The 19,895-nt window shown below is 40.8% G+C and overlaps 3 protein-coding genes across 3 annotated transcripts in view; 1 reads left to right on the top strand and 2 right to left on the bottom strand.

Moving 5' to 3' along the window:
* The first annotated feature begins 133 nt into the window (after positions 1 to 133).
* si:ch211-163l21.11 (inositol 1,4,5-triphosphate receptor associated 1) lies at positions 134 to 7,030 on the top strand. The gene is made up of 13 exons (XM_067592087.1): positions 134 to 1,828; positions 1,950 to 2,013; positions 2,101 to 2,173; positions 2,266 to 2,293; positions 2,785 to 2,925; positions 3,201 to 3,332; positions 4,283 to 4,427; positions 4,514 to 4,551; positions 4,661 to 4,711; positions 4,818 to 4,957; positions 5,049 to 5,177; positions 6,543 to 6,656; positions 6,736 to 7,030. The coding sequence occupies exons 1-13, from the start codon at positions 1,817 to 1,819 to the stop codon at positions 6,884 to 6,886; spliced, it is 1,218 nt and encodes a 405-aa protein (XP_067448188.1). The 5' UTR covers positions 134 to 1,816; the 3' UTR covers positions 6,887 to 7,030.
* A 186-nt stretch (positions 7,031 to 7,216) lies between these two features.
* Positions 7,217 to 15,962, bottom strand: inavaa (innate immunity activator a). The gene is made up of 10 exons (XM_067592084.1): positions 15,831 to 15,962; positions 11,658 to 11,758; positions 10,575 to 10,708; positions 10,334 to 10,456; positions 10,002 to 10,236; positions 9,844 to 9,897; positions 9,207 to 9,432; positions 8,837 to 8,986; positions 8,049 to 8,733; positions 7,217 to 7,950 (listed from the first exon to the last, which is right to left on the bottom strand). The coding sequence occupies exons 2-10, from the start codon at positions 11,719 to 11,721 to the stop codon at positions 7,858 to 7,860; spliced, it is 1,764 nt and encodes a 587-aa protein (XP_067448185.1). The 5' UTR covers positions 11,722 to 11,758; positions 15,831 to 15,962; the 3' UTR covers positions 7,217 to 7,857.
* A 1,460-nt stretch (positions 15,963 to 17,422) lies between these two features.
* Positions 17,423 to 19,895, bottom strand: part of zgc:195245 (uncharacterized protein LOC565483 homolog) — a 4,538-nt gene continuing 2,065 nt past the window's right edge. Inside the window, exons 3-5 of the mRNA XM_067592086.1 lie at positions 19,492 to 19,639; positions 19,269 to 19,413; positions 17,423 to 18,087 (exon numbers count right to left, since the gene is read on the bottom strand). Coding sequence (XP_067448187.1) covers positions 17,986 to 18,087; positions 19,269 to 19,413; positions 19,492 to 19,639 — 395 coding nt within the window. The 3' untranslated portion in view covers positions 17,423 to 17,985. The remainder of the gene's footprint in view (positions 18,088 to 19,268; positions 19,414 to 19,491; positions 19,640 to 19,895) is intronic.

Raw genomic sequence — 19,895 nt, 5'->3', positions numbered from 1 at the left:
TGGGTGTTTTTTTTTTTTTTGTTTGTTTGTTTTTTTTTTTACTTCTGGGTAGCTTTGTGTTCATCTGTGGAGTTTGAAACTTGGTTTTGAAAACTTTGGGTTTAATGGTCTCAGACATTTCATTATTCAGTGTTGGATGTTTGTAATGAATTTCAATTTGAACCTAAGACTCTTCTCGTTAGTGTAATTATCTTGGTTCATAATTTATCTTTTTACAGGGATCACTGAATATTGATGTCATGTATACAGGCCAAAATCACAAAGGCTTTACAATCTCTGCTCCATTTTTAGATCTGCATTAAGATCTGAAAGTCTGTTTAAAATATTCCATCAGCAACATTTTACATGTACAATGCTGTACAAAAGTTTTTGGTACTTTAGTAGTTTAGATCCTTAATCCATTATGCAACATAATCCGAGAGGCCTCTGATCAATCCCACATTCTGCTTCACGACAATGACCCCAAACATACAACTAGAGTCTAATTGTGGGGGAAAAGACTTGATCTGTGTGTGCTTGTATATGTGTAAACATATACAACTGTCAGTTCATATATGGGACTGGGTACATTTGTTTACTTTTATTCATTTTTTTCCTTCCTATTATTTTTGAAAAAAAGGAGTCCTGCAACAGATGGTATGTCCCCCCACAGAGCCCTGATCTTAATATAATCGAGTCAGTCTGGGATTACGTGAAGAGAATGAATCAACTGAGACGCCTAAATCCACACGAGAACTGTTCTCCAAGATTCTTGGAACAACCGACCTGCCAATACCTTGAAAACTGTAGGCGTACCGAGGAGAACTGCTGCTGTTTTAAGGCAAAGCTCACACTAAACGTTAATGTGATTAAGGTCATCAAATCATCCTCGCTTTACTTTTAGTGCCTAAAACTTTTGCACAGTACATTTTCTTAAGAAGATTTAATATTTTCTAGTGTTTATGAGAAACTACATTTTTAAAAAAGGGACACTCATAGGAACAAAACCCACGAAGGAGAGAAATAGAAATTAAACAAATATATCTCAACGTTCTATGGAGAACAAAATAATGAAAATATCCACTGGTTTATTTCCTAGTTCCGACACTTTAAATCCTAATACTTGCTGATTCATGACATGTCATAGACATTTTAATATCATCCATATGGAGCTCCTTTATTATCTTAATGCAAAAATACATTTCTCGTGACAATATTGCCAGATTTAAGAGTTCTGGAGACGTTTTTGTAAGGAACCAAACCTGTAACAGACAAGTCTGCTCTTATGGTCTGTGGGGGCCTGAATCAAGTCTAATATTGGACTCAAAATGTTTAATTTAAATGGAAATCTTTAGGAAAACAAGTAATGAAGTGCTGATGATAAGTGGATCCTGATCTGTTTGTGTCAGTAAATGTTTAAACCCTCTTTTATATGATTTCACCAGTCAATTAAAATATTCTCCTTGCCTTCATCTGTAGTGGTTCAAATGACAGCGAGCATGATGGGAACTGCAGTAGTGGCACATTTGACTCATCACCTGCAATAGTATTTATTTGTTATAGATAAAAACACAGCAGCAGGTAGATCCGTGGCTACCCATGAGCCTCTTGGGGCGGTTGCCCTGCTCGGGTTTGACTGTGGATCTCTTAATAGGATTATCTATTCTCAGTACAGGAGAAAGGCAGCCGGAGAAAATGGACCAAACACGGACAGGGACTTACAAGAATACATTTGTCTCTCCAGCAGCAATGAAAAACTCATTGTTGATTGTGAAGAGAATTTAAAATATTTAATCTGGTTTTACTTGAATAAAACATTTGGATTATTCTTGTAGTGATGAACGCTCAGGTGAGTCAAATAATCTACAGCTGTCTCTGAACCAGGCTGTTAATTCTTAGTGTTAATACAACATTTTATATTTAATTAGTTTGTCTTTCAGTGTCAGATAATATTTCTGAACTTCTTTCAGCCTGAAGCAGCGACAAACACTTATAATCTGCCCACCATGGCGGACAGTGACGACAGTGAAGACGGTAACAGCTGTAACATTTTCATAGAGAGACCACAAATCACTGTTTGGCACGGCAACAAATATAAACTGTATTGTCTCTTTATAACAGAAATCGGTCAAGAGGAGCCGCCAATCACGAGCTGGAATGAGCTGTCCATAATAGAGCGTGTTGGCCTCAACAGGTAAGGATCAAGATCATGATGTATTTACTGTAAATAAAACCCAATCTAACTCAATCCTGCATTAAGTTTTGGATCTTCTTGTTTTCTGACAGTGTAGAGATGTCAGAGAAGGATTTGGAGGTAAGGCCACACACAGATTACATGATGATTTTTCCTCTTTCTGTTGCCCTAAATGTGCATTTTTATGTTCTTGGTGTGTGACGTGTGCATTATTTGCTCATTGTGCCTGTTGTTTGTGCTTTTAATGTTTTAATTGTAATATTTATGCAGGTTTTAAGGAGCGTAGTCCTTGATTTTGTGCTGAATATCTAAATATCGACTTGCCCATATTAGGCATCAAATGCAAATTAGGCTTAATTTAATTTGTTTAAATGTTTACATCACAGAAAAGTTCAATTTTATTTTATTTTATTTCAATTTTGGTTTTATTGTCATTTCAACAATTCAAATACAGCTGAAGGAAATAAAGTTTCTCTTCAGCACCAGGAGATTATAAACCTGAGAAACATCAGACAAAACAAAAATATAATTATATATATATGTATATATATATATTATATATGTGCAAAACCTGAGTGACATAAATGATGTTGGTTTGTTTCTCCTCACAGACGGCCTTCTCTCAGATTGCGCTGGCTTTCCGCTGCGACCAGTACACTCTGAAGCAGAGGCTGCAGGCGGAGGAGCACGCCCGCAACCTGGCCGAGGAGAACATCCAGCTGGAGCTGACCAGAGGCAGAGAGACCCTGGAGGTACAGTCTGCAAGTCTGAAGTAAGACTTGATGACCAGACCAGAGGTTCAGGGACATGTGTGTGTGTGTTTGTTTGGTGTGACTTAGCCTACTTTCAGGCACTTTCAGACTCAAGACCAGTTAATTGGGGACAAAAGCCGTGTCCCCAATTCGGAAAAAGTTGATTTTTGGGTCAGTGGTTACGGTTAGTTAAGGTTGGGCAAAGTCTCCAGGAAATTAATGTAAGTCTATGTAATGTTCCCAAAAGTGACCATGATCTGTGTGTGTGTTTCCAGACCCTGAAGGGCCTGTGTCTGGACAGTAAGCGCAGTACGATCCTGCAGAGGCTGGAACTGTCTCTGGACATCCTCGGTGGGACGGTGGAACGAATCTCTAACACAGCCGAGGTGCTCGGCGCCGTGCACCAGGTACACTGAGGTTCCTTTGCTTCTGTCGTGTGTGTGGATGCTCAGCGCCATGTAAGACACTCTCATCTCCTTTCATTTCATTTCATAGCAGAAAATTGAAAAACATTACAAGCTGTCGACTGTTGGATCCTCACAGAGTGAGAACAAAGAGCAATAAAACAGAATGAAGGCAACAAACAAAGACAAACAGGGAACAATAAAAGTAATAAGAAGCATTCTTCACACATAAGGCCTAAACAACAAACCTAATTTGCAAAAACAGCATTTAACAGAAAACACCAAAACAATGTATGCAGAGAGAGAAACTGAAGAGATTTAGATTTTGATCCAGAGGGAAATATCTGTTTAAATGTTAAAATTGTAAAAAAGAGGAAATGTTTGTGTTATGATATGAGGTTTGATTTCATATTACTTGGAATAAAATCCCATATTATGTAACTCATAAGTGTCATCAACTGTTTATAAGTTGTTAATGATGACTTACTTTATTATTGGTTAATTAATTAATTGGCAGTGTTCAAAAAGACAAAATAATAATAAGCCAGGATTTTAAAATGTTGGTACATCATGAACAAATGAAAACTCTGAGTCCAGATGTTTTGCAGACTTATTCCAGATAAAAAGCAGTCTGAGGAGAGATCTCCCTTCATGGTCTTGCTGTCAGAGGATATAAACCATGTCAGTCTACATTTTCATATTTTGGGCTCAGCACCTGAAAAAAACAGATGTGCCTGAGTGTTTCTACACTCGACGATGTGGCCTCACAACCCAAAATATCTATTTCCATTGCTTCAATTATTAAACTGTAGCACATTATAAATTATACTATACATTTGTAAATCTATTATTAACAACTTAGATCTTTCTGTTAGTGCCCCTTATTGCACTGTAGTCTTACTTATTAAGTCCATGCAGTGAGTTTATGTCATTATATTTTCCATCTTTGGTAGGAGGCTCGAGTGAGTCGGGCAGTCGAGCTCATGGTGGCTCACGTGGAGAATCTGAGGAGGCGACATGACAGAAACATGGCGGAGCTGGAGGAGCTCAAGAAGATGAACCCCTTCAAGAACGCCATCGACAGCAGAGCTTCACCAGGTTTCTCATCACGTGTCTCGTGGTATTTGTCTTGTTCTGCTTGTAATGTGCAACATCGTGACTGACATCTGGATCTCTTCTTCTAGAGCCAGAGGACGGTGAGAGCAGAATGAGAAGCTCTCAGGTATGCAGATATTTGGCTTGTTGTACAGTTTAATATGCTGTATGTGCTGTTACCTTTCTGTCACATCAGTCTGTCTACATTTAGATTCTCCTCTCACTTTTTCTTTTAGCCCTGCATTCGTCGAAGGGTCAGTATATCATTGATTCCAATACAATTCCAGGTAAGAAGGTGTCTTTAGTGAGCTCTCTCAGTTTCTTTACATCCTCTCTACATCCAGGCCTTAAAGTTATCATCCAAAAAGCCAAACTTCCTCTTTGTCTCGACAGGAGAAGACAAAGCGAGACTTGACGAAGCTGGCAGCAGGTTCCAGCAAGACGTCCTCCCCCGCCTGCCCGTCTCCAACACCGAGCCCCGAGTCCAGCGTCTGCGCCATCACCAAGGATGAGAGCCACACAGCGGAGGAAAGGTCAACTACAGACTCAGAGTTTATGTTTCATATCCGGACCACGTGGTTATGGAGTACATCACCTGATTTCTCTTTTCTGTGGTTTTTACAGGCCACTTAATCCAGTTGAAGCCCCACCAGAAGCTCCAGCTGCTCAGCTTCCTCCAGACCCCCCTCCCGTCCCCGAGCCAGAGTGCCCTCCACCAAAGCAAGTGGCCACCAGGAAGATACAGAACAAAAAGTATGGCTCGGACTCACATAACAGAAACACAGCACGACACATGATCCTAAAGTAAATAACAATTATCTGAAGCTCATTATGTTGTTTTTTCCTTCCTGTGTTTGTTTGACAGTGAAATATTTCTGTTTGGTGTATGTTGTCATTTTATTCTTCCACATTACTCACTTACAGTGTTTGCCCACAGTAGCGATTCAGAAATCAACTACTATAAATAACAATAGATCTTTTTTAGATGTTATTATGTCTCATGGCAGGAAAAGCACATGTGTAACTAATAACATTAATTAGTTATTAACAGCCATCATTAATGTCATTAGTTACATGATTACAGATTACAAAGGCAGCAGTATAAGTTTCATCAGTAACACTTTAAGTCCCCCTATTTAGCGTTCCTAAGCAGTACATAAACATTTAATAAACGGTTTATAACACATTATAATGTAGTTAGAAACAGATATAAGGACATTTTAAGTGCATTTTAATGAACAGTTTTTGTCTTCAGTTTCAGCTTCTCCTGTACAGACGTATTCATATTATTGCAGCTGTGTTTTACTATATTGTTGTTCATTATCTGTGGTGATGCTTTATTTTACAGGTCCTTTGATTTTATACTGATTTATATTATATTATTTATATATTATATTATATATTATATATTATTATATATATTATATACCAGAATCCACACATGGATGTCCACAGGAGGAATTATAGTTGTTGACAAATACATTAATAAACGCTTAAATCTGCTTACAACTACATTATACTCTGTTATTAACCAGTTATCAAATGTTATATACTAATTATAAATGCTAAATAGATCATTTCATATTTAACTAAATGTGTTCTTTCCGATAGAGGTCAAACCATCATTGAATCATAATATTAAGTAGAGTTCGGTTTAGTTTTTAAGGCGACATCCAAAGATGCCAGATAGTTGTTGTCTGTTTGTTGATGCTTCAGTTAGAAACATGAAGGATTGTGACGAGACCAGATCTCAAAACATCAAAAATCATCACAGACCCTCATACATACTCTCAGGAGTTTATTTGTCCATTTTGAGAATAGTGATGCTATTTTTAATGTTATTGTCATGTAAGTGTAAATATCGTATTTATAATCTTTTTTTAAAAATGTTGATTTGCAATAGAAAATAAAGCAAATTGTGACCTAACAGGACATTTACCACTAACACCAGTACAAACCGCAGCCTCAAAAGTGACCAGCAGTATGAACAAAATCATTATAGGCCTCAATAGATTGGTATTTACTAAATGGCTCTCTGTAATTATGTCCACCTTTTGTTACTTTGCATGTAGTGGAATAATTTAATAGTGAAAATGGAAACGTGTGTCTTTATTTCAGTTCCCCTCTGGACACTTTGCGACAGAGACACAAAGGCAAAGCTGTGTTATCAAAGAAAAAGGCAGACAAAGATAAAAAGAGTACAAATATCTACCGGCGGATCTCTCCTGGCACGTAAGTCAACATAATTTTCAGGTGTTCATTGTGATGATTATTTCCTGCGGACAAACACTGACTGACCTTCTCTCGTCAGGTGTGGATCTCTGTGGAGACAACGACCTCTGGTTCACTGGCTGTATCGCTGTCGCTGGGCGCTGCTCTGCACGTACCTCTTTGTGCTTCTCTCTGTCATAACGCTGACTTACTTCTTGTGGAAGCTTCAAGATGGCACATTTGAGGAATGATCTCTTCTTTGGGAATATACTGTTTTTCAAATTTTGTGTACTGTACTGTACTGTAAAAATCAAGGTCAAGGTAAACTTTATTATCCCAGATAGGGATATTCAAGGTCAAGGTGCTTGTAAAGACAAGCTGAAACACTGTGTCATTCCAGAAAGCGCTTTGTATGTGAATATTAAACATTTTGATGTAACACTTTTGGTTGTTCTTGCATATGTTTTATGTATTTTACTTAAGAAAACGCCTCCACCTTCTAGATTAAGACCACAAACCTTTTTCAGTCATATTTTTTATTATAAATATACAAAAAAAATATCAAAACTGATACAATCACTTGGTTAGTAACAAAACACCATACTGCAGTGAGAACATGTATCAAACCACTGTTAAAGGCACCAGTGATTAATTATTAAGAGTTAATAGGAAACAATAAGAGTCAGCTTACTTCACATGGTGTCTAGACAGATGTTAAACTTTAACTGTGTATATAAAAAGAGCAACGCATTTCCAAAGGTACATATATCAAATTTTTAGTAGGGAAAAACTTTAAATTATAGATAAATATAAAATTATATTAGGAACGGGAAAACTTATTTGAAAACTACTTGTAGGTGAATTTTATGTGCAAAAATGTGTGCCAGCCACAAAGAAATTCTTGAAACCACAGCAAGTTTGTTCTAAATCCTAAGATCCATTTGACACACTTATGAAATCGTATGAATCTCAATTCACCTCAGAAACTTTAGAAACATCTATTAGAAAACAATTTGAAATAAATAAAACTGGCTTACACCTTACAATAAGTTTTAAGTTATAAAAGAGAGAGAAATGTGCTCATCGGGGTACCGATAGGTCCACGTTTTCTGCATCAACAAACAATCTCACAGAGAGTCCAAAGACTTAATAAATACAGAGATAAATAGAGAGGAAGAGCGAACATCCTACTAAACATCCTGCAGAGGAGGAAACGTCTCAGCTACACCTGGCTCACGATTTCAGCATCCTCCGCTACAAACCACTGGACAGGAGTCCCGTCTGCGGCTCTCTGGAGAATCACATTACCCAAACCCTGCAAAACATAAACATAAACATAAAGATAAATATATTGTACATATGCTGTATTTTAACATTACTGTGAGTTTCACTATTGGATCATTAAGTACCAACCTGTTTAAATGACGGCAGGTGAGGTGAAGTGGGGCTCTTGATACTCTGTTCCACATAACTTGGCCGTAACTTCTGGAGCTGGTTCCTGTGGTGCCAGGACTTCAGCTCCTCCGACACGATCTCCCGGGGCATCAGCCGGATGGCGTGGTTCGGGTACTCCTTCAGCGAGGGTGTTCGCACCAGCCTGGTGTAAGGCGGAGGGGGTTTCAACACTCTCCTCGGGGACGATGCTCCCTCCTGCCACTGTCTTTGCTGAGGGCTGCATGCCACAGGAGGGGCGGACAGGTAGCACTTTCCCTGGTCCGGATCCTGAGGGGAAAGGGGGCCGTCCTCCACTGTGGCCCTGATGTAGCCGGGACTGGGCTGCAGCCGGTTGGTGTTCTTCTGTGAGCTGGGGAAGTTGGAGACCCCTTTCTTCTGCGCTCCTAAGTGGAATCCATAGGGTGGAGGGCAGAGCTTCGGGATGTCAGTGGGTCCGTCCCTGCCAGGCGAGCTCATGTAGGAGGAGGTCGAGTGCTCTGAGCTGCTGTCCTCAGAGCTGGACTGGTACGGACGCAGGGGAGAGTACTCTGGAGAACGCACCATGAAGTCAGTTGCACAGTGCCGCTGCGGCAGCCTGGCTCGCCCTCGATTGTTCTCTGAGCTGAGACACTCCACGTCGGTAGATGGCTTACTTTTGGGAAGTCTGAGGAGACAAATCATGTACAGTTGTAAAACAATCATACACATGCTGCTATGCTCTTTATGCATCACACGCTTGATGTGTCTGACATGAGTTCTCAGTGTACCTGAAAGACTGGGAGTACTGTCGGCGTACATGCAGCTCGGGGGTGGAGGGGGCGCTGGTGGAGTGGTTGTGACGCAGCGCCGAGTTCTTGATGAACTGAGAGAGAGGAATCCTGCAGCTTTCTGCAGACACCTGGGTTCCCACCGGACTACTGCACACAACAAAAACAGAAAGGATGACATGAGATATGTAAATCTGGACTATCAAGTCCTGCTAAACTAAAACACTAACATAGATTTCATCTGTAAACAGTCAAACTAAAAACTGTTCTCTCAAAGGAAGCTGAGAAATGTAAAGATTTTTTCTTTTCTGATTTTGTTTTCTCTCTGTTGGTCATGTTGACGGTCTAATATCACACTTTAGACTCGTACCTGGACCTGCTGCTGCAAGCAGACTGAGGTTTAGTAGCCTTGTGGTACGGCTGGTCCAGACTAGACTCTTTCCACGGAGAGTTCTGGATGGGAGAGCGCTCATACTCCACACTGAGCTGACTCGCTGACTGCTGGGATGACTGCAGGGTCTTGGCTGACAGCTGGAGGGGGTCCAAGTAGGACGTGCCCATCACTGGGGGAGAGAGAGGGCCGGGCGAGTCCACATCTATGGATGGTCGGAGAGAACATCAAACAATCAGTATGAGGCAGGAATGCAACAATAATTTTAAAGAAAAGCCTTTAATGTCACAGTAGCTTGAATTCAAGCTGAAGAACAGTCAAACTACCCACAAGGTGAAAGAGAAAACCAGCACATTGTCTCTGTTTTCTAAAATGTGCACATTGTATACATAAAAATAAGAATAAAATCACAATTAGGAACAAAAAAACAGAGTGGGGTTCACTTTTGTATTTTAATATAAATTTAAAGTTAAATGATTACATTTTGAGACATTCATTTAATTTCTGTGCCATCATACCACTCCAGAATATTTCTATCCGACCCACATATCTACTAAATCTAAATCCAAGCATGTTTGTAAGACAGTAATGATAAACACTGACAGTCCTCACTCACCATCATCCAGGGCCACCACGTCAGACAGGGAGCTGTCATCAGACATGCTCAGATCTGCACAGAGAAAAGAAACATTTTTTAAAGTCCATTAAACCCACTGCAAGCGTTCATGAGTGCAGTGCACAGTTTGGCCTGAAGGGGGCAGCAGTGTCACTCACCTTTGTTCTGGCTGGTTGAGATGCTGATGCACGGTGAGTTGCACTCGCTCTTGATCCTGTGCTGCAACACGGCCTCCTGCAGATCCTTCACTTTCTTCTCCTCCCTCTTGCACTGCTGCAGACGGCTCTTCTTCTGGGGTTTGCTGAGGTTCTCCTCCAGGGAGAGTTTGCGGGCCGCCTGATAAATCTGCATCTGAAGAGCCAAGCCGGTCTCCAGCTCTTGCAACTCTGGATCCTACAATAAGACAAGTTTTAACATTTAGTTTGATCTAATGAATTGTAGTCTCTTTTGCTCACTCTCTTTCTCTCGCCAAGAATAGTTAACACTGTACCTCTTTATCCAGATGGATCAGACCTTCGTCCAGCTTGAAGGAGGCTCCGATCCTCCTCCTGACGCGAGGCAGCTTCTCATCGGGCATCAGAGGATAGTCTGAGGGCAGTTTACCAGTCAGCTCCTGTGAAGACAAAATAAAAGTGTTGATTATAAAAAAAAGCAACCGCTCATTTAGAGCTATCATAATGTTCCTCTTACTCTTGCTAGTGCGTATTTGTCGTCATCTAGAAGCTACTCACTGCCTCCCTGATGCAGAGCTTCCTGAGCTCCAGCAGGCAGAGCTCCAGACGCTCCTCCAGAGACTGGTGCTTCAGTTTCAGGGCTCTGGTGTGGGTGGTCAGGTCCTTCACTGGGGATGTGGGGCTGTCTGGACCTGCAGTGCGCATACACAGAAGATCACATCAGGCTTTGCTCATCAGCATCAGTATCAGCCTTAGAATTAAATATAAAATTGACTATTTCTACTGTATATAGTGCACTTTTATATCAAGAATAGCTTCCTAAACATACTTAATAAGATGCATCATTTTCTTATGGATGAGTGAGGAATTCTTGGCTCATCCACACATCACTTCTTATATGTGATACTTATATCAGGTCGGTGCTGCAGAGAACTGAAGCTGTGGTATCAGGTGGTTTTTGGTCTGTCATATGTGGACTACTGCATGTCTGTGACTTATTGTTTGTTGTTTGTGTATGTTCTTTTTTTGAGCCTACACTGTGAATCAATTTCCCTTTTGGATAATAAAGTTAAAAAACATCATCTGCAAAATCTGTAAACAAATTTACTGCAATTTGTGACCAATTAGACCATTTTTATTTTGTCTCGATTATGGATGTGACTGAGGAATTTGTCAAAAAGTAGGATTTTTTCCCCCAAAATAAGTAAATATAATAATGTGGCACCATTTTCTTTGCTTACTATTTTCAGATCAGTAGCATTAGAGCTGCAACGATTAGTCGATTACTTGATCGACAGAAAATTAAGCAGCGACTATTATGATAACTGAATAATCATTTTAAGGAAAAAATGCCCAAATTCTCTTGTTCCAGCTTCTTAAATGTGAATATTTTCTGATGTCTTTAGCCCTCTGTGACAGTAACCTGAATATCTTTGGGTTGTGGCCTGTTGGGTAGGAAAAAACAAGACATTTGACGTTGCATCTTGGGCTTTGGGAAACGGTGATTGACATTTTTTGCTGTTTTGTGACATTTTATTGACAAAATGATTGTGTTTTATATTGATTACGCCGCCCTAATCTGTCCGTGATGTACATGGAGATCAGATGCTGTATTGTTGTATTTTGTTGTGATGCTCTTACCAGAGTGCAAGATAATCCCACTGTCAGTGTCACTGATCTCCTCTTTGCTCTCGATGGCTGTCATCTTGACTGTCTGCTCTCAAGTTTTTTTTTAGAAATACCTGTTGAAATAAGATTAGTGAAGGTTAGATTGATCACTTTTAGGAATCTATATCTTCCTGTTGTTTTTCTACCACATGGCTTCATTCATGCTCGCTCCTGCTGCTTCACTTAACAAAAGTGAATGAGTGGCGAGTGTCCTTTCACACACTTATCCATGCAGCTCTCCATCTCCCTCCTCCTCCTCCTCCTCCTCCTCCACCTCTTTCTCCCTCCCATGCTCAATCACAAAAGAGGCAGACCCCCACGCTTGACTCGGCACATGTGCGGGGGTTAATCCGAATCGCGGTGCCATGGTGACGGGGCATGGCGCGGCTGGCTGGGGGAGCGTGTCTCCATGAGGCGTGTCAGAGGGCGTTTAAAGAGCCCGGACCCCGAAAAAGAAAGCAGATGGCAGCGGGAATTACCCCACTCGTGGACTGCACCTGTTCCCCCCACGCAACCCCTCCCTCAGCTCCCCATTCAACCAGTGTCCAGAAAACCCTCTGGGGGCTTTGAAGTAGAAGAATGTCTCAATGCTGGGCTTGTCCACGCAGCATCAGATCACAAGGGTCCTGCTGACTCCTGTGCAACGCCGCCGCATTCACAAACAGGCGAGCACAATTCATGTTTATGGCCTGCTCTGTCCCATTGTTGTTTCCCATTGAACATCTGACTGATAATAAACAAAAAACATGATGCAAAGAGGAACGACAGCCAGAACAGGAAAACAATGACAACAAATTGGAAATAACATCTGGGGATAAGTCGAGGCTTTTAAAACCAGGCCAGGAGGTCTGTGGCTGATTTGGTGAAATCGCCTTAGGGCAGGAGAGAACTTCCCAGAAAATGCTGCCTTTATTTTCTCCTTTTTTTAGGTCAATTAATTTATTCTGGGTCTCACATGTCCACCACCACCCTAGCCTTCTCCTAAAAAAGGCCAGCAGATCATAAGAGACAACGTTACGGCCACTAACATGATTAAAGGATGTTGTTAGCTCGCCTTGTCTCAATGCCACACATTCATAAATGTTCATAAACTGGGTGACTCCTGGAGCAGCCTCTGAGTTTATATCATGTAAGCAAAACTCATATGAGAAGTAAATCGCTTGGACGTGAAAACAGGCGCAGGGATGAACGTGTGTGTTGCTAAGGCAGCAGTGTATAATCCTCAGCTCCTGTCTCATCCTCTGTGTTTGGAGATTGATATCAAGTCTTTTTCCTGTAGGGACCAGGAAGACACAGAGCCTGAGCCTCCTCTAACAGGATATTATTGTGTATCCCATAGGCCTGACCCTTTCACCACAGCAACTCATGTGAACTGATGCAGCTTAGAGCAGCCGGTAGCACAATGAAGCACAGGCAGCTCGACTCAGTAAAACAACACTGCAACAAAGGCCCTGTATCCACCAACCGGCCTCAATAATCTGCTGTGGGCGCAATATCTGCTGACAACTCCGCTTCTGGCCGAGCGGCGTTGTCGGGCCAAATATTGAGACAAGGCTGCAGTGAGAGGTGGGGGAGAGGAACAGTGCTGAGTTTTTACTGTGCAAACGACGGGGGCTTGAAAGCAGTCTAAAGACGTCAACAGGATTCCGGCCTGGTAATCAGAGACAGGCAGGGTAATGTGGGATTTTACCCACTTACACCCCATAACTCTCTGAAGACTTTCACAACGTCTGTGGTCGGAGGTCTCGGCTGAGTGAGTGGGTGGGTCGGCGGTTGGGTTGGGGTAAAACAGCAGATTTCATTAGATGTTGCAGCTTATTGCTAAGACATTGATCCCATTCGTCATTCCTTGGAGACGTGGGAGTGTTGAAATTACAAAGTTAGGGAGAGCCAAGAAACAATACTTTTCTCGACGGAGCATAGCAGGAATCCATTTCCTGGAGGGGTAGCCGCTGATAGCACAGTCTCCACCCGGCAGACTTGATTGATGTAACCATAACATCTTAATTGCAGCGTGTATGATCATCACTAATGAGGACTATCTAGGAACGTGTCGGAGATGGGAGCTGACCGTCCCACCCATCCTCGACGCTCACCGGACCGTGACGATGTAACATCTACGGAAGTGGGTGTTTATGGTGAGGGATAATGATGTGGATTCACTGTCTCCCAGACTTCCCCCCACCCCTCCACCCCCACCCTTTCCCATGAGCCTTTGGAGCTGTGATGTCCTGGAACGCCGTGCTCATTACCACTGTGGTCGGCCCTGGAATTACCAACAGGGACCAGCCTCAGCGAGGAAACAGCGAGGGATGCCTGAAACCAGACCGAGGCCTGTTTGAAACCCTGTAATTAAGATTCTCCACTGAGTGCTGATACTATGGAAGAAATCAAATGACTTTACAGCATGCCTTATTTCAGAGTCTGATGAAAAGCCAAAATCCATTCAGCAGAATGGATCATTCTGTACACAACATGAGCTGCTGGAGAAAAAAAAAAAAAGGGGGCATCAATGTGGGGGAGCGGCAGGAGGAAAAAAAAAAAAGAAGTGTTGTGTTACAAAGCGCGCCACTGGAGTCAGCCTTAAGAAGCAGTGCTGATTTTGGAAACTCCACAGACTGTAGCAAAATGCAGACAGCAGGCTGCAATAACATGAAGTTCAAAAGTCACGGTTATGAGGAGGATGTATCAAAGACTCAGACACTGACAGCTTATTTCCTTTGTCAACTGTTTGTCAATGCAGGCGTCTTGTTTTCCAGCAGAGACAATGCAGGGGTAATAAGCATCATACAAGCCTGCTCTCAGTCACTGGAGGCCATATGCTGAGCAGACACACCAGCTCTGTCGCAGCCCAGCGACAGCGTAAATAAAGAGGGCAAGAAAAGATGCTCCATTGTTCCCCAGAGGCTGAAGGGCTGGCCATGGATCGTGACACCTTGTCCCTCTGAGTCATCGTCTCTGAGGCCTCTGAATGGACACTGATGGTTATCCCAGGGCATTGTCAGGATGTGGTTACAGCTTTTCACCCACAAGTGCCCACCGTTGACAAAAGAACCGGGGCATAACAACACAGAGGTGTTGTCTTTAGCACCACTGTAGCACTGAATGTCTGTCAACACGTGGGCTGTAGGAGACTGTGTTTATTCTGCTGCTGTGAGCACAAATAACTGCCGCTGACCGGCCTGTTGCCACAAATAATAGTCCTACAGTGTTGTTTATCTGTGAAAGCAACCTGTTCACATTCATGGTACACAGCAAGTGATTAAATTGCTGAGACTCCCACACAGTCATCCACCACAGCTGTTAAGTATTCATTACTCATAATTGCTTAGTCTGATGGTTGCAATACTGTGGGATTTTAACTCTTCTTATGCATACCATTATTTCACAGGGTTTGTACAAGTATTCTTGTAAAAAAAAAAGTGTTGGTACACGGTAAAAATGGCAGAACCACACTAAGAAAATATCCCATTACAAGTAAAAGTACTGCTTTTAAGTTTTTACTTAACTAAAAGTGCAACAAAATGTACTTTAAGTATCAAAAGTAAGAGTTCTCCTTATACAGACTATATATGATATCATTATAATCATCATTATTGGTGCATTACAATGTACATTTAAGCAGCATTTTAATGTTATAGTTGTCGATGTTGAGCCCATTTTATTAACATTACAAACTACTGAGTGCCTTAATAAAGCAATGCTATTAGCTGATCATATATTTTGTATGTGAAATCTTTTTATCATAGAAAAAGTGACTATAACTGTCAAATAAATTAGTATGAAAAGTACATTTTCTCTCTGAGATGTGGTGGAGTTAAAGTAAAGATTAGCAAAAAATGGAAATACTCAGTAAAGTCATACTTATAGGTACAGAACACGTGTAAATATACTTATTTTGACCACTGAAGAAGAATGAACACTTAAAATAATATGTAGTATCAAAGAGTGTTTAAAGATGTATAATATATTAAAGCACTCAGTTTGATTACACAATTAACTCAAATGCATAAAAGTTTAAGGACTTATAACAGTATCCACCGCCTCACACAGACTCCTGGCTGTACTAGTGTTGCTGCTTCTTACCTGTCCGGTGTTTTCTCTTTGTATCATGTTGCTGACCTAATGAAAACCATGTGTACTCACCCTGTAGTGTGTTATCTTCTCTTTTACAGCATCGTCCCGACAGCAGCGGTAGCAGTAGTTCAGACTTTCTCTGGTCAGAAGTGAGAGCAGCGCTTGGGACATCTGTTCCAGTCAACTCCACTTTCTCTTTGAAGGGGGGAGAGCTGTGTTGATTTTTGCTGAAGTATTTATTTACTCGCTAATTTCCTCTTATATTTACTTCATAGCCCGTATTGACCATTATTATAATCTCTCAAAAAATATTGTATTGAAAAATGTAAGTTTTAAACGGGGAAGGTAACTTATTTGATGCCAGTGACCCCCGGACTGTTTTTAAATGGTTTGTTCCGACGCTGCTGACTTTCCAGACACGCTCTGCGTATCGACACAGCACGCGACTCACCGAGGTGCTGTTGGTATAAAAGGAGACACAAAAGAGGAACAACCGCAGGGAGAAGAGACAAGTTTTGGTTAAAATAAATGTACCCAGGACAGCTGGCAAGTAACGTGGTGGTGAACAAAATTACACCTCCCTCTTCTCTCCGCCATGATGATGGAAAACAAAATATGTGGGTCAAAAATCATCCTTTCATCCATTCTCAAAGATCCAAAAATACGTTAAAACATTTTATATTGTGGAGACAGATGTACTTTTCATAGCTGATTATCTTTCATATTAAGCTACATATCTGACCTACTTGTGCTGAATAGAATATTTTGTCTAATTGATGGCATTTCATTTGATAATTTGGATTTTTAAAACTACTTTTGCTTACTTTATTCATTATTGCATTATGCGCAGTGATGAAAAGTACAATTGCCCAAACACTGCACTTAAGTACAAATTTGAAGTACTTAATTACGTATTTCCATTTGATGCTTATTTATTCTTCTGCTTAACTACATTTCAGGAGGAGTATACTTTACCTTTTACTCTACTACATCTATTTTGTAGTAATTGTTACTATAGTTTCTTTGCAGATTAAGATTTAAAAGATCTATTATTAGCATATAAGATAAAACTACCCAGTAGTAGTACATGAAGTAGTTAGAATCACCTCCATCTCCAACACCTACAACAATAAAATACTGCTTGCACATTTTAATATGGATACAGTAAATTTAGCTGATAATACTTCCGTATTTGTATATAAAATTTTAAATGCAGGACTATTACTTGTATCATACTTTGCAATGTGATCATTTTAAGCAGAAGATCTGAATACTTCTCTCACCACTGATTATGTGAAGCACTTTGGGTTTCTCTGTGTTCGTGGTCCGTTACTAAAAATAACCTAAATGTAATTCTGAAACAGCAAACAGGCTCCTTGTATTTGCTTTCAGCTGGTTGCTTCCCTGACCATCCCAAATGTCTCCAGTGCCTTTTAACCAGGCCCCTGGGTATTCCTATAGCCTATATATCCTGAAAAGCCTCCTCCAGATGGCCTGCTCTCTCCTCTCGTCCCGTGATGGAATGAAAAGATCAGCCAATTAAACAAAGTCCCATATCCATGTGAAAGAACCGTGAGAGTCCTCAGGGAGAAGAGCTGCATGCAAATCAATCCCCAGCGCTTTAAACTGTGTCCAACAAAACAGTGCATCTCTGCAAACCATAAGCAAAACCATTTATTTCCACAGCACACGGACACACTAAAAATCAAGTCACGACATAAACAGATAAACAAACATGCAAATGTGTAACACTGAGGGGATGTACAATGTTTCGTCCTGATTTCTGTTGATACAAAACAGTTCTCTGTTAGCAATCGCATAGATAGTAGTCTTATAGAAAGTAAATAATTAGGCTTGCGTGACTGATGTGGCCCTTCCGCCAAACAAACAATAAAACAGCCTCATGCTGCTTTAATGTAGGAAGAAGTATAAGAAATTGATTTTGAAAAAATAAATAGTATAATGACCATAAAAAACATAAAAAATATCAAGCCTCTCAACAGCAGTACCTCTCTCCCTGAACCAGTAGTTCTCCACATAGTTATGAATAAAAAGGAGCACTCCCTCATCAGAAACAAAACAAAGTTTTAAGAAGACATTTCTAAATATGGATCATGTGTTTCCTGGTGTGCATGATTCCTTATACAGTATCTGAAGAGACAGTGAACTGAATACAGGGCCACCGTGGTGAGATGCTGCAGGGGCTGATGGGAGCTTCGGGGCCTCACTGCTCAGACATCTGTGTGCGTCTCAGGTTGTCCTTCACACGAACAAACTCTGGGATCTTCTGCTGGTTCTCCCTCCGCCTGATCTCCTCCTGCTCATACTGGACAAACAGAGGACGAGTCAGCGTGTCAGCCAGTCAGTGTCATTGTGACCATCTTTAGTCCACAGAAAGTAATAATATAGCATTACTACCTAATGACATTTACATCACTAAGGTTTAAATGGAGAGTGTTAATGTGCTATATGGCCTAAATACTGTTTCAACAAGACTTGAGCTAGAAAACATATTGAGGCTATTTGGTCATAAACATGATCAGATGTAAAGCTGATTAGTATTGATACTGACACCTTTAATATGGAAATGTTTGTATTGGCAGTGGTGAAAGAAGTTCTCAGATCCTTCCATTAAGTAAAAGTAGCAGCACAATAATGTAAAAGTTCTCCTATTATAATACTAAATCCTACTCAAGAAAAGATATAGAAGTGTTAACAAGTTGTACTAAAGTTTCCAAACTAAAAGTACTTATTCTGCAGAAAAATGGCCTCTGTGACTCATATATTATTATATATTAATTATCAGATCATTAGTAATGAAGCATCAGTGTGGGTCCTCTACCGAGGGGCCGGGCCCCTCCAAACAGCCACAAGATAAATTTGGGGTGTTTTGAGTTGATTAATGACAGAGGAAAGAAGAAAAAACTCTGTTGCACAAATTTGTATTCAGTATTGGACTACTCTCTAATCTTTTCTCTTTTTTTTTTGGTGAAATATTGGAAATGTTTACCCCTTTGGGCCTTGAACGATTATTTAAATAAAACCATCTGAGAAGTTTAAAGGGAAATCCCTCTTTTGTGGAACTGCAGAGGACATCTGAAACATGACAAAGGGCCCCAAATAGACAGTTTTTAATGAGTCACAAGCCAAAAAGGCTGGGAGCCACTGCTTTAATTTTTAACAGTGCATTGTGTCTTAAAAACTTATCATGTTTTTTTTTCAATGTAAAATCTTAACCTGAAAAGTAACTAGTAAGTATAGCTGTCAAGTAAATGTAGTGGACTAAAAAGTACAATATTTATCTCTAAAATGTTGTAGAGTAGAAGTGTAAGTAGCGCTTGAATAAATATACTTAGTTACTTTCCACTCTGAGTACTGTTTTTGGCCCTTAAAGCCTTGTGGTAACACTAACAACAACCTCTGTATGTTTGGTCTGAGGTGAATTTATTTATATCCTCTAATTACGTCATGAAGTGTCTCTCAGCTGTGTGTTTATGTGTCTCTGACCTCTTGCAGCTTCTGCTGCCTCTTGCGGAGCTCCATCTCCAGATCTGAGGGCTGCCGCTGTGCCATCTCCGCCTCCTTGTGCAGCTCCAGTCTGCGCTGCTCCAACACTCGTTTCAGCTCCGGCTTCTCCTCCAGCAGCAGGCCCCTGCACCCTCAGTCAGAGAGTAGTTAGTTATTGAGAACATTAATTAGTGCATTAAGAACAGAGAGTAGAGCTGTTTACCGTTTATGGCTGAGCAGCAGCTCCCGGTGCAGGTTCTGGTGGCTCGGTATCTCCAGTGAGGAGCCGTTGAGTTTTCTGGGCAGAATGTCGTCACTGCTGCAGTCTGCTGTGGACTGATGGGTCAGTGGCGGGTGGCCAACAGAGATCTCTGAGGAACACAAAGCAGCTCATATATATCTGTCTGTCTATTGACTTTTAACCCCTCACATCTAATAAATTCTACTAAAATAACTCTAAATAAATAGTTAAACGTTGGATCCAGCAGTTATTAATTGACCTCAGAGTATTTTGTATATTGTTGATGTATGATTTCTGTCACAGAGTAACAGGTAAATTAATTAAAGGGAGATAAACACAATGATAATTTGAATAATAATTTGATGATATTATTTTCAAAACAATAT

This window comes from Thunnus thynnus, chromosome 6 (assembly GCF_963924715.1).
Source record: "Thunnus thynnus chromosome 6, fThuThy2.1, whole genome shotgun sequence".
Classification (NCBI taxonomy): domain Eukaryota; kingdom Metazoa; phylum Chordata; class Actinopteri; order Scombriformes; family Scombridae; genus Thunnus; species Thunnus thynnus.
Note: the sequence above shows the minus strand (reverse complement) of the source record. Positions and strands in the feature narration are given on the sequence as shown.

Coding starts and splice junctions, on each gene's coding strand:
- si:ch211-163l21.11 (XM_067592087.1), top strand. Junction 2,174..2,265: donor GAGCGTGTTGGCCTCAACAG/GTAAGGATCAAG, acceptor GTTTTCTGACAG/TGTAGAGATGTCAGAGAAGG. Junction 4,552..4,660: donor GCAGAATGAGAAGCTCTCAG/GTATGCAGATAT, acceptor TTTTTCTTTTAG/CCCTGCATTCGTCGAAGGGT.
- inavaa (XM_067592084.1), bottom strand. CDS start 11,721: ATGACAGCCATCGAGAGCAAAGAGGAGATCAGTGACACTGACAGTGGG. Junction 9,433..9,843: donor CGTGGTGGCCCTGGATGATG/GTGAGTGAGGAC, acceptor GACCATCCATAG/ATGTGGACTCGCCCGGCCCT. Junction 8,987..9,206: donor GCTTGCAGCAGCAGGTCCAG/GTACGAGTCTAA, acceptor TGTTGTGTGCAG/TAGTCCGGTGGGAACCCAGG.